The following is a 12,394-nucleotide window of genomic DNA, read 5'->3' on the forward strand; positions in this document are numbered from 1 at the left end:
CGTCCTTTGGAAACGGTTGCTGAACGACCAGTCGTAAGTCGAGGTGCCCGTCCTTCCCCACCCCAGGAGGGGCGAACCGCTTCCCCTCCCCGCCCTCTTTCGAAAGGAAGACTTTGGGGCGCTCTGAGATGCGGAGGGTATTGTCCAGTTTTAATATGGCTACAAGACCAAAGAAAAATGCAACAGCGGCAGCCGATCGGGGCGAATGGCCAGAGGGAACTCCCCGCACGGCCTGTGACACCGCCCCCACTCCCGCCTCAGTTCGGTTTCCCCTGTTCTCATTTCTCCCTCCTGACTGTGAGACCTTCTCGTTCTCCTTTTGAGTTTTTATCCGGGTTTGCGCAGGTCGTTCCATATATATATATATAATTTTATCCGGGTTTGCGCAGGTCGTTCCATATATATATATATATATAATTTCATCCGGGTTTGCGCAGGTCGTTCCATATATATATATATAATTTTAAAAGAATAAAGCCACCGTGAGCGAGCCGTTTTGCTCCCCCCACCCCCACCCCAATCTCCTCTTCCGCCCTACTTGCTGAGCAGCTCTTGCTTGCTGAGGTGAACCACGATTTCCGGCAACTCTTCGCGGATGACTACCTCCTCCGACGTCTGCGCCTCTTCCTGGCTAGCATTCCTGTCTGACAGGTGGCTGTTACTGTTATTCTCGGCTCTCCATGACAGTAAAGACTGCGGGGAAAGCAAGGAGGGGTGGGGGGGTGGATTGAAGGTGTGGGGTGCTGTTTTCATGAGGACTAGCAGCCCTGTTTCATGAGGACTAGAATCCCATTTCATGAAGACTTAAAAACCCTCATGAGGACTAGAATCCCATTTCACGATGACTAAAAACTCTGCTTCGTGAGGACTAGATGCCCTGTTTTAGGAGGACTAGAATCCTATTTCATGACTAAATGTCCTCTGTTTCATGAGGACTAGAATTCCATTTCACGAGGACTAGATGCTCTCTTTCATGAGGACTAGAATCCTATTTCACGAGGACTAAAAACTCTTTTAGGAGGACTAGAATCCTATTTAATGAGGACTAGAATCCTATTTCATGAGGACTAGAATCCTATTTCATGACTAAATGTCCTCTGTTTCATGAGGACTAGAATTCCATTTCACAAGGACTAGATGCTCTCTGTTTCATGAGGACTAGAATCCTATTTCCAGAGGACTAAAAACACTGTTTCATGAGGACTAGATGCCCTGTTTTAGGAGAACTAGAATCCTATTTCACGAGGACTGGATGCTCTCTTTCACGAGGGCTTAAAATCCTATTTCACGAGGACTAGAACCCCTCTTGTTTCAACGGGAACTAAAAGCGACGGAAGGAAGCTACAGGACAGCAAGCCTCCCGTCCCCGTCCCACCCACCCCATTTCGCTACGAAGCAAGGGTCCCTTCTCTGCCCCCCAAGACCCATCCTCCCCTTCCCAGCCCCACCCACCTCGTTGGCGCTGCCGTACGGACGGAGCCGGACCAGCTGCGAGGACGACACGGACTCAAGGGAGGGCAGGCTGTGCACCGGCCTGGGCCGCTTGAACAGGTTGCAGTGGGACGTGGTGCGCGACGCCTTCGTGTGCCATTCGCTGGAGGAGCTGCGGAGGGAAGCGGCAGCTGAGCCTTGGGCACGGTGTGTGTGTGTGTGTGTGTGTGTGTGCCTGGCGTGGGTGTGTATTTGTGTGTGTCTGTGTGAGAGAAAGAGAGAGCCCACAGGACCCCTCCTTCCCCATCCTCCTTTCGACAGCCCGTTCACTCAGATTTCACGCCTCAGTTTCCCGCCAACCTGTTTTCAAGGGCTGCGTGGGCTTTTCTCTTCCCCTACGGCGAGCGGAAAACACGACGGCTTACAAGAAGTTCACTTAGTGATGGTTCAAAGTTACAACGGCCCTGAAAAGGAGCGACTCGGGGCCCGTCTTTCACACCAGCGCTGCAGCCTCCCCTTGGGGTCACACGATCCAAATTCAGAGGCTTGGCAACCGAGTCATATTTATGATGGTCGTAGGGTCCCAGGTTTCAGGAATTCGCTTTGCTTCATGACCGGGTTACTACCTTAACAACTGCAGCGACTCACACAACAACTATGGCCAGAAAGGTGGTAAAACGGGGGGGGGGGGGGGGGGAGGATGGGGAAAACTCTCTCAACCAAGGTTCCCGCTTGAGGACACAAAACGCTTGGCTCGACTGCGGTCGTAAGGCGAGGAAGGCCTGTGATCTGGGCACCTAAGTCCTGTTCGCCACAGCGCAAGGGCACAAACAAATGCTTTGTGGTTGTGTTGTGTGGCTCCCCACAAACTCCCAGCCTTCGGCCCCCCTCGGGGAAACGCTGGGCTCCCGCCTCTCGGTGCCCACGTTTTCCTTTCTCCTCCCTGCCTCGGGCGCGCACCTTCTGGACAGGTTGGTGACTTTGACCACTTTGCTGTCGATTGCGACGGGGTGGGGTCCTTGCTGAGCGTCCAGTCGGGCGACACTCCTCTGGACAAAGCGTAGGATGCCGTGTAGGGCGTTTTTACGCCGCAGCTGGAACACCACGTCAAAGTCGCCGTCTTCCTCCTCCGCCAGCGGCCGTTCCTGTCGGGAGAGGGGAAAAATGACGTTGATTTATTTCACGTATGATCTATAGAGACATTCGCAGCCATCCAGATCATAGTTGTCCCAAAGGGGCTTTTTCAGGAGGCAACTGGAATTTCTCGTTTTTTTCTGAAGGCGTTTCGCTTCTCATCCCAGAAGCTTCTTCAGCTCTGACTGACTGATGGTGGGGAATGGAAGGATTTACACTCCTTGCAGACAGCTGGTCATTTGCTTCCTTTTAGAGGGTCGATGAGGCCACTTGGGGGTTTATTTGTGTCTTCTTTGAAGACATTTTGCTTCTCATCCAAGAAGCTTCTTCAGCTCTGACTGGGTGATGGTGGGGAATGGAAGGATTGATGCTCCTTGCAGACAGCTGGTCCTTTGCATCCTTTTAGAGGGTCGTTGAGGCCACTTGGGGGTTTCCCTGTGTCCTCAGGATCACCTGATTGATGCAAATGGTTCCTGTAAATCTGCAATTTTTCCCCTTTGGAAATCCATTCCTCCTCCCACCCCATTCCAAGGGTGTCCATCCCAAATTGCCCGTAGAGATTTTCCGTCCTTCAGGTCAGTTGCAGACTCAAGTGATGCTGAGATAATCCTCCGTGGCCTCAACGACCTTCTAAAAGGATGCAAAGGACCAGCTGTCTGCAAGGAGTGTAAATCCTTCCATTCCCCACCGTCAGTCAGTCAGAGCTGAAGAAGCTTCTGGGATGAGAAGCAAAATGTCTTCAAAGAAGACACAAATAAACCCCCAAGTGGCCTCAACGACCCTCTCAAAGGATGCAAAGGACCAGCTGTCTGCAAGGAGTGTAAATCCTTCCATTCCCCAACATCCATTCAGTCAGAGCTGAAGAAGCTTCTGGGATGAGAAGTCTTCAAAAGAAAAAAAAAAATACCAAGGAAGTCCAGTTGGCTCCTGAAGAAAAAAAAACCACCTTTGGGACTATTTTGTATATGGTGCATCCTCTATGGGCTAGGCACCTGGGATCCAGGTGAGTGCCCAGGTATTTGCTCACCGTCAGCACTTCCTTCAGGCCCTGGGCGGTGTACTTCAGGAGCCTCTCCGCATTCAGCCTTCGCTGCTGTTCGCTCTGCAGCAACTTCATCTGATCGTGCTCCTTAGCTATCTTTTGGTTCAGGTCTTCCTTCAATAGGCTCAGTTCTTCTCTGCGGGAGGGAGGGAAAAAGGGAGAGAGAGAGAGAGAGAGAGAGAAACAGAAGGAGGGAAGGAAGAAAAAAGAAGGAAGACAAAGAGGAAGAGGGATGGAAAGAGGGAGGGAAAAGGAAGGAGGAGGAGGAAGGAAGAAAAAAGGAAGACAAAGGAAGAGGGATTGAAAGAGGGAGGAAAAGAAGGGAGGGAGGGAAGAGGAGAGAGATAAAGAGAAGGAAGAAGGAAGAAAAAAGGAAGAAAGACAAAGAGGAAGAAGGATGGAAAGAGAAGGAAAAATAGGGAGGGAGGGAAAGGAAGAGGGAGAAAGACAAAGGAAGGAGGAAAAAAGAAGGAAGACAGGAAGAGGGATGAAAAGAGGGAGGGAGGAAAAGGAAGAGGGACAGAAAGAGGGAGGAAAAAGAGACAAAGAAAAGACGGAGAGGAAGGAAAAAAAGGAGGAAGGAAGAGAAAGAGGAAAATGAAAGGGACAGAGAGAGGGAGGAAAAAAGACAAATGAGGGAGGGAGGAAAGGAGGAAAAGGAAGAGAGAGAAAGAGGAAAAAGAGACAAAGAAGATAGGGAAGAAGGAAGGAAGGAAGACAGAGGAAGAGGGATGGAAAGAAAAAGGGAGGGAGAAAAAGGAAGAGGGACAAAGAAAAAGAGGGAGGAAAAAGAGAAGGAGAGGAAGGAAAAGAGGAAGGAAGGAACAAAAAGAAAACAAAAGGGATGGAGAGAGGGTGGAAAAGAGACAAACGGAGGGAAGGAGGAAAAGGAAGAGAGACACACAAAGGAGAGTGGGAGAGAAGGAAGGAAAGAAGGAAGAGAAAGGAAAACGAAAGGGACGGAGAGAGGGAGGAAAAAAGAGGCAGAGGGAAGGAAGAAAAGGAAGAGAAAGACCAAGAGGAGAGGGACAGAAAAAAAGAATGAGGGAGGAAAGGAGGGAAAAGAGGAAAGAAAGAAGGAAAGGAAAAGAGAAAGAAAGAGATAGAAAGCAGGGAGGAAAGGAAGGGAAAAAGAAGGAAGGAAGAATGGGGATTTCATCTTCCTCCCCATCTTCCTTTCCTTTCCTGCTGCATCTTTTCTGACGGGCCCACCCAGGAGCTCTGCCTGCCGCTCTGCTCGAGCGAGTGGAAAAAGGAAAGCGTTTGCGTGTTTGTGTGTCTGCGTAGGATTTACCGGAGGACGAAATTCTGCTGGAAGAGCCCTTCGCTGGACTTCTGCACTTTGGCCAGGAGGCTCTTCGTTTTTAGATGATCCTCCATCTGACTTTGCAGCTCTTTGCATTTTTCCGTCAGCATCCAGATGATCTGCGCAAGGATTTAAAGATTTTTAAAATAGGAATTATTATTATTATTATTATTTTGGGATGGGGGGAGTTTTCAAGGAACCAGCCAACGTTAGCAGATGTTGTGGGTCGCCTCTCCTTCTCTCTCTCTCTCTCCTCTCTGTTTCTCTCTCTCTCTCTCTCTCTCTCTCTGTTTCTCTCTCTCCTCTCTCTCTGTTTCTCTCTCTCTCTCTCTCTCTCCATTTCTCTCTTCTTCTCTCTCTCCTCTGTTTCTTCTCCTTCTCTCTCTCTCTGTTTCTCTCTCTCTCTCTGTGTCTCTCCTCTCTCTCTGTTTTTCTCTCTGTGTTTCTGTTTCTGTCTCTGTCTCTCTCTCCTCTCTCTCCTTCTGTCTCTGTCTCTCTCTCTCCCTCTGTGTCTGTTTCTTTCTCTGTGTGTGTGCATGTGAGACGACCTGCCTTCTGGTGGCTGAGGCTGTTGGTGACCATTCTCTTCTCGTTCTGCTCCAGCAGCTGGAGCTGCTTGATGGCCTCGGCGTGGCCCTCCTTCAGGCGGTCGTTCTCCTGGATCAGCTGCAAGCTCTGCTCCGTCACCTTGGTCAGCTGCAGGCTGATGGCCACATTCTCCCGGATGGTGCGCTTGGTGGTCTCCGCCATCTGGTTGTTGGCCACTTTCCGGAACTCGGCAGCCACGGCGTTCACCCGGTGGAGCATGTCCTTCTTCATTCTGGTGGACGAGCGGGGAGATTATCCATCCATAACCCAACATGGCAAACATTATCCGACATGCCTCCCTCCTATTTGTCGTCCCCACCTCCCAGCAACAACCCTACGAGGTCGGGTGGGTGGAGAAAGAGGGACAGGCCCAAAGTCACCCAGCTGGCTTTCATGGTAAACGCAGGACTAGAACTCACCGTCTCCTGGTGATTTCTTAAAGTAACCCAGCTGGCTTTCATAGCTAAGGCAGAACTAGAACTCACAGTCTCCTGGTAATTGGCCCAAAGGCCCCCCCAGCCAGCTTCCATGCCTAAGACAGGACTAGAACTCACCATCACCTGGCGATTGGCTCAAAGTCAACCAGCTGGCTCTCATGGCTAACGCAGGACTAGAACTCACAGACTCCTGGTAATTGGCCCAAAGTCACCCAGCCGGCTTTCACACCTAAGCCGGGACTAGAACTCACCATCACCTGGTGATTGGCCCAAAGTCACCCATCTGACTTTCATGGCCAAGGCAGGACTAGAACTCACTGTCACCTGGTGATTTCTTAAAGTAACCCAGCTGGCTTTCATAGCTAAGGCAGGACTAGAACTCACAGTCTCCTGGTAATTGGCCCAAAGTCACCCGGCCAGCTTCCATGCCTAAAGCAGGACTAGAATTCACAATCTCCCATTTTCTAGTCTGGTGCCTTAACCACTAATCCAAACTAGAGGAATCGAAAGAATAAAGAAGCAACTAATTCAGCAGGCAAAAATATACATTAAAAAATATATATGCCGATTTAGGACGGGCCGCCGACCTCTCTTTATCAATCACCGCCTTCCGTTCGAGGTTATAGATGATCTCCTTGTGTTGCTCCTCTTCCTTTCTCAGCTGATTTTCCCGCTCGGCAAATTTGGCCAAAATCTCGTCTTTCTGCAGCCGAAATTCCTCCAGCGCGGCCAACTTCCCACCTGCGCAAGGGGGGAAAAAACCCCCCACAATTTTATCCTAAAAAACTTAAATTACTCCTCACAAGGCGCTTCATTTTATACAGGGTTGTCCTCGACTTATGACCCCCCCAATTGAGCCCCCAAAGTTATGTTGCTAAGTGAAGCATTGGCTACGTGAACTTTGCTGCGTTTTACGAATTTTTTCTGCCCCGGTTGTTAAGTGAATCACTGCGATGGATGGATTAATAACCTGGTTGTTAAGTGAATTGGGCTTCCCCCTTTATCTAATCTCTATCTATCTATCTATCTATCTATCTATCTATCTATCTATCTATCTATCTATCATCTATCTATCTATCTATCATCTATCATCTATCTATCATCTATCATCTATCATCTATCTATCTATCTATCTATCTATCTATCTATCTATCATCTATCTATCTATCATCTATTTATCTATCTATCTATCCATCCATCCAGCCATCCATCCAGCCATCCATCTAATCTATATCTGTTTATCTAATCTCTATCTATCTATCTATCTATCTATCATCTATCTATCATCTATCTATCATCTATCTATCATCTATCTATCTATCTATCATCTATCTATCTATCTATCTATCTATCATCTATCTATCTGTCTATCATCTATCTATCTATCCATCCATCCATCCATCCATCCATCCATCCATCTATCTAATCTATATCTGTTTATCTAATCTCTATCTATCTATCTACCTACCCACCCACCCACCCACCCATCCATCCATCCATCCATCCATCCGTTGTGGTGTCAGAGTGCTTGGAATGCAGCATTGCAGGTTAACTCTGCCCACAGCCTGGCGTTCGATCCTGATCAGCTAAAGGTTGACTCAGCCTTCCGTCCTTCCGAGGTCGGTCAAACGAGGACTCAGCAACCAGGAGGCAACAGGCTGACTCCGTAAAACGCTTAGAGTAAAGCGCTGTGAAGCGGTATATAAGTGTAAAGGCTACGGCTATTATTATTATTATTATTATTATTATTTCTTTTATTCATTGAACATGAAACTCAGCCAACTGAACATTGAAAAATGCATCACAAATACCAGTGACTGGTGCTAACGGTTGATATGGTTTGCTGCCAGCGTCCTAGGGATCAACCAAGGACCTTCTTAAAATATACGCTGTTCCGAGCAGCACAGTTTTTTGCACTTCCGCTGGTGTTATTGCAGGAAGCTGCAATTGGTGGATGTATCTCGTAAAATTCTTTGACATGGTGCCAAGTGCCTTGTCACTACGTTCATTGGTTTGCCTGACTTGAGCTTATATTCTGAGTTGTACTGTAGAAATGTTTTTCTTATCTGACAATGATTTACTGCGCGTGTCTCCTAACACGTTTCATAATACGTCACACATTCCTGTACTTTCCTTCTGATCTCCCCGTTCGCCTGCCGTAGGGAGGTGAACAACAATTGCTCTTGCCAAAATGTAAGAATTCGATAGTAAGATTTATTTTTATTGTCATATTAAAGTTTGTTTTCATTAGAAAAACAATGTTCTCGGGTTTTATTTACTGCTTATTCAGAGATATGCTACTTGGAAGGGCTGCGATCCGTACCTCGATCAAAGGTGGGGGGGAAACTTCCCCTCCCTTCACATACCTATTATTATTATTATTATTATTATTATTATTATTATTATTATTATTATTATTATTGCATCAACAGAAGTGTATCACAGCGGCCAGTTGTTTCGCCGGATTTGGCATTGATTACTAGTCGGGCCCCGCCCAGGGGCCTAGGACATCGTAACGTATTTTCGTAATATGTGTGCGGATCCAAGCAGTGCGGCCTTTTGCATTTGACTGATGGTGATTTTGTCAATTTTTAACTTTTCAAAATGTAATTCCAGTGCTTTTGGAATAGCACCCAGTGTGCCAATTACCACTGGAATTACCACTGCTGGTTTGTTCCATAATCGTTGGATTTCGATTTTTAAGTCCTGGTATGTCGCGATTTTTTCATATTCCTTCTCGGCGACCCTGCTATCACCTGTTATTGCGATGTCTATGATTGTAACCTTATTTTTCTCAACCAGTGTGATATCTGGTGTATTATGCACCAGTATTTTTTTTATTTTTTATTTTATTATTATTATTATTATTATTATTATTATTATTATTATTATTATTATTATTATTATTATTATTATTATTATTATTATTATTATTATTATTATTAAAGAATTGCACCGGACGCGTGAAAAAGAGCCCCCGATTAGACTTACTCAGCAGCATATTCTCCGAAGTCAGCTGGTCTTTGGTTTCCTGGAATTCGTGCCTCAGTTGGACCAGCTGTGTTTCGAAGGCGTCCTTCTCAAAGTCTTTGGCCTGTTGGAGATTCTGCAACTGGAGGGTCAACTCCGCGATCTCGTCCACCCGTTGGTTAAGGGTCTTCTTCAGGAACGCCACGATCTCCTTGTTGTCGGTCAACATTTTTTCGTACTCGTTCCGGAAAAGTTCTTCGCTTACCTGTAACTGGTCCCATTTCTGCTGGTACCTATAGCAAAGCGTCAACGGCCCCGCGCCCCACCCCACCCCAAAAATCAATCAGTCCTCGACTTATGGCCACAATTGGAGCCCCAAAATTTCCGTTGCTCAGAGAGACAGGGCCATTTTAAGACCTTCCTTGCCACAGTCTTTAAGTGAATCAGTTGCGGCGGTTAAGCTTCAACTGGACTTTTTACGACCTTTCTTGCCGCAGTCTTTAAGTGAATCAGTGGCGGCGGTTAAGCTTCAACTTGGACTTTTGCTTGTCGTAAAAGGGGATCGTGTGACCCTGGGCCATTGCAACCGTCATAAATATGAGTCGGTGGCTAATCGGCTGAATTTGGATCACGTGACCAGTAACGGTCATAAGTACAGGTCGTTCCCCACTTACATCTCATTTAGTAACCCTTTGACGTTAGAACAGCGCTAACAAGAGTGATGTGTGGCCATTTTTCACACTTACGACCGTTGGAACGTTCCCCTGGTGTCACGTCATCAAAATTCAGGCACTTGGCAGTTGACTCCTATTTACGACGGTTTGAAAACTTCTGACCAGCAGAGAGAATAGGGGACCCAGATTTATTTAACAGCCACATTGCTGGCTGAACAATGGCGGGGATTCGCTTAACAACTATGGCAAGAAAGGTCGTAAAACGGGCCACTTAACCAACGTCTCATTAGCAGCGGAAGTTTTGCGTTCAATTGTGGCCGTTAAGTCGAGGACTATCTATATAAAAAAGCGGTCATGTCTTTTTTTTTTTTCACTGCTTCGAATGGACACTAAACAACATTTGTAAGATGAGGACTACCTGTTTTAAAACAGCCTGTAATCTACCCTCCAACACCAGAAGTCCTTCCATAGGCATAGAATCTCTCCTCCAAAAATTCCCCAGCCGTCCCCGGCATTGCGGAGCATTCTGGGAGTAGATTTAGAACAGAACAACAGAGTTGGAAGGGACCTTGGAGGTCTTCTAGTCCAACCCCCTGCCCAGGCAGGAAAACCTACACCACCTCAGACAAATGGTTATCCAACATCTTCTTAAAGACTTCCAGTGTTGAAGCATTCACAACTTCTGGAGGCAAGTTGTTCCACAGATTAATTGTTCTCACTGTCAGGAAATTTCTCCTTAGTTCTAAGTTGCTTCTCTCCTTGATTAGTTTCCACCCATTGCTTCTTGTCCTGCCTTCAGTGCTTTGGAGAATAGTTTGACTCCCTCTTCTTTACAGTTTTATGGAATTGACCGTTTTATGGAATTGACTGTTCTATGGAATTGACCATTCTATGGAATTGACCGTTCTATGGAATTGACCGTTTTATGGAATTGACCGTTCTATAGAATTGCAATTTAAAACGAAAATCCTCAATAGTGTGATTCATCCAGCTGCTCCTAATGCAGCTTAAAACCTCCAGTTTTGCTCCAATGGTGGAGCAAAACTGTTAAGAATTTTTGAACGGGTACAAAACTTAAGAATTTCGACCTCTCCGGGGACAAATTTCAGCCAGAAACCAAGAATTTGTAAGAACGAACCCCCAAAAGGCTGCCAAACTCTCATTGGGACATCCGTCCGTCTGAAAGGAGGTTCCCTGCCTGAGCATGGATGGGTGGGTTGGATAGAAGACCTCCGAGGTCCCTTTGCAACTTGGGTTATTCTATTCCAGGGATGGCTAATCTTGTTTTCGTTGCGTGCTGAAAGCCGCAAAGCAATGCAGGCGTGCGCCCCCCCCGCGTGCTTCCCACCCACCGTGCATGCGTGCGCACTCCCCTACGCTCCCCCAGCCCGTGCATACAACCATAACCCCCCCGTGACCCCTGCCCTGCGCATCCGTGCTTGATGTCGGCACATGCATTCTGCCCCCCCCTCTGCACATGCAAGCCAGGGATGAATTCTGGCTGCTGTTACTCCCCGTTTGTTCATGCGCACATCTTCGGTACTAATAATAAATGCTTCTGTGCATGCGCAGAAGTCAAAAACAAGATGGCGGCGACTATGGCGCTACCGAGAGAATCGGTTCGAGGGCGTGGCCACCCCTGACCGCCAAGTTACTACCTATTCGGCCGAACAGGTAAGAACACACATCTCATGTGCCCTGCCTCCCCCATATGCGCGGCAGAGACAGCTGGCCAGGTGGGCGCGCATGCACGGCGGCGCAACGGCGCAGAGAGGGCGTTGCGTGCCCCCTGTGCCAAAGGGTTGCCATCACAGTTCTTTCTATTCCTCTATCTGGCCCAAGGTGGGACGACTAGCTATAAAATCCCGATTTTGGATTCCCTTCCGAATTGACCCCATTCCAGTTTTGGGCTGCAGCTTTGTTAAAAAGAGGAGCTGGGGATCTGAGCCAAGCCCAGCCTGTTGCAGACCCGAAATAAAAATAAAAAAGTAAAAAGCCATTGGGGTTCGCGGCCTTCCAAGCCTGCCCCCCGTTCCCCCCCCCCCTCCCGACTCACCGGGCCAGGCGCCCTTCCAAATCTCGGATCTGGATCAGATAATACTCTCGGCTGTGTTCTGGCACGATATTTTCATCGACCTCTGGCTCTTTGGGGGCTTCCTCTTTTTTACGCCCCCTTTTTTTGGGCGCCATGGCTGACTTTTCAGTGAAGAGCCTGCCCTTCGGGGGAGGAAGAAGAGGAATGGAGGGGGGGGGAAAGGAACTGGAACAGGGGCGCTTTAAAAGGCAGAATGCCTGGCCGGTTGCTAGGCGAAGGAGATGTACATAGCAACAGAGCTGTGGAATCTAAGAGAGGCCAGGCATCCGTTTGAGAACCAACTCTCTGTCTCCGGCACGGAAGGATTCCACTCCTAGCCCAGCCTTTCAGGGGACTTCCAACAGGTCTGGACTACAGGTCCCCTCATTCCCAGCCAGAGGGGCCTGGCGTTGAGGGGTGAGGTCTTGGAGAGAAGGAAGGGTGGGAGGGAAGGTTGGGAAAAAGGAAGGAGTAAAGCATGAAAAAAGAAAAAGGAAGGAAGGGGAAATGAAGGAAGAGAGGAGAGGAAAAACAGGGAAGGAAGGAAGGATTGGAGAAGAGGAAGGAGTGAAAAATGAATAAAAGGAAGAAAGGGAAAGGAAAGGAAAAGCAGAGAAGGAAGAAAGGAAAGGAAGGGTTGGAGAAAAGGAAGGAAGCATGAAGAGAGGGAAGGGAAAGGAAAGGAAAAGGAGAAAAGGAAAAAGGAAGAAAGGAAAGGAAGGGTTGGAGAAAAGGAAG

At 47.9% G+C, this 12,394-nt stretch overlaps 1 protein-coding gene across 3 annotated transcripts; it reads right to left on the reverse strand.

The window, feature by feature from the left end:
- Positions 1-534: 534 nt before the first annotated feature.
- On the reverse strand, positions 535-12,336 carry CFAP157 (cilia and flagella associated protein 157; the record flags this gene model as incomplete). 3 transcript variants are annotated; one of them, XM_081967163.1, is made up of 9 exons in its annotated part: positions 11,639-12,336; positions 8,930-9,201; positions 6,526-6,679; positions 5,466-5,733; positions 4,902-5,032; positions 3,593-3,743; positions 2,392-2,576; positions 1,453-1,603; positions 535-693 (listed from the first exon to the last, which is right to left on the reverse strand). In XM_081967163.1, the coding sequence occupies exons 1-9, from the start codon at positions 11,770-11,772 to the stop codon at positions 535-537; spliced, it is 1,605 nt and encodes a 534-aa protein (XP_081823289.1). In that variant the 5' UTR covers positions 11,773-12,336. The 3 variants fall into 3 exon arrangements, with proteins under 3 accessions (XP_081823289.1, XP_081823290.1, XP_081823291.1); XM_081967164.1 differs by lacking the exon at positions 11,639-12,336 and adding an exon at positions 9,392-10,243 and having other exon boundaries at positions 8,930-9,325; XM_081967165.1 differs by lacking the exons at positions 535-693; positions 1,453-1,603 and adding an exon at positions 1,628-1,826.
- Positions 12,337-12,394: the final 58 nt, after the last annotated feature.

This window comes from Natrix helvetica (assembly GCF_964273705.1).
Source record: "Natrix helvetica genome assembly, chromosome: 15".
NCBI classification, from domain to species: domain Eukaryota; kingdom Metazoa; phylum Chordata; class Lepidosauria; order Squamata; family Natricidae; genus Natrix; species Natrix helvetica.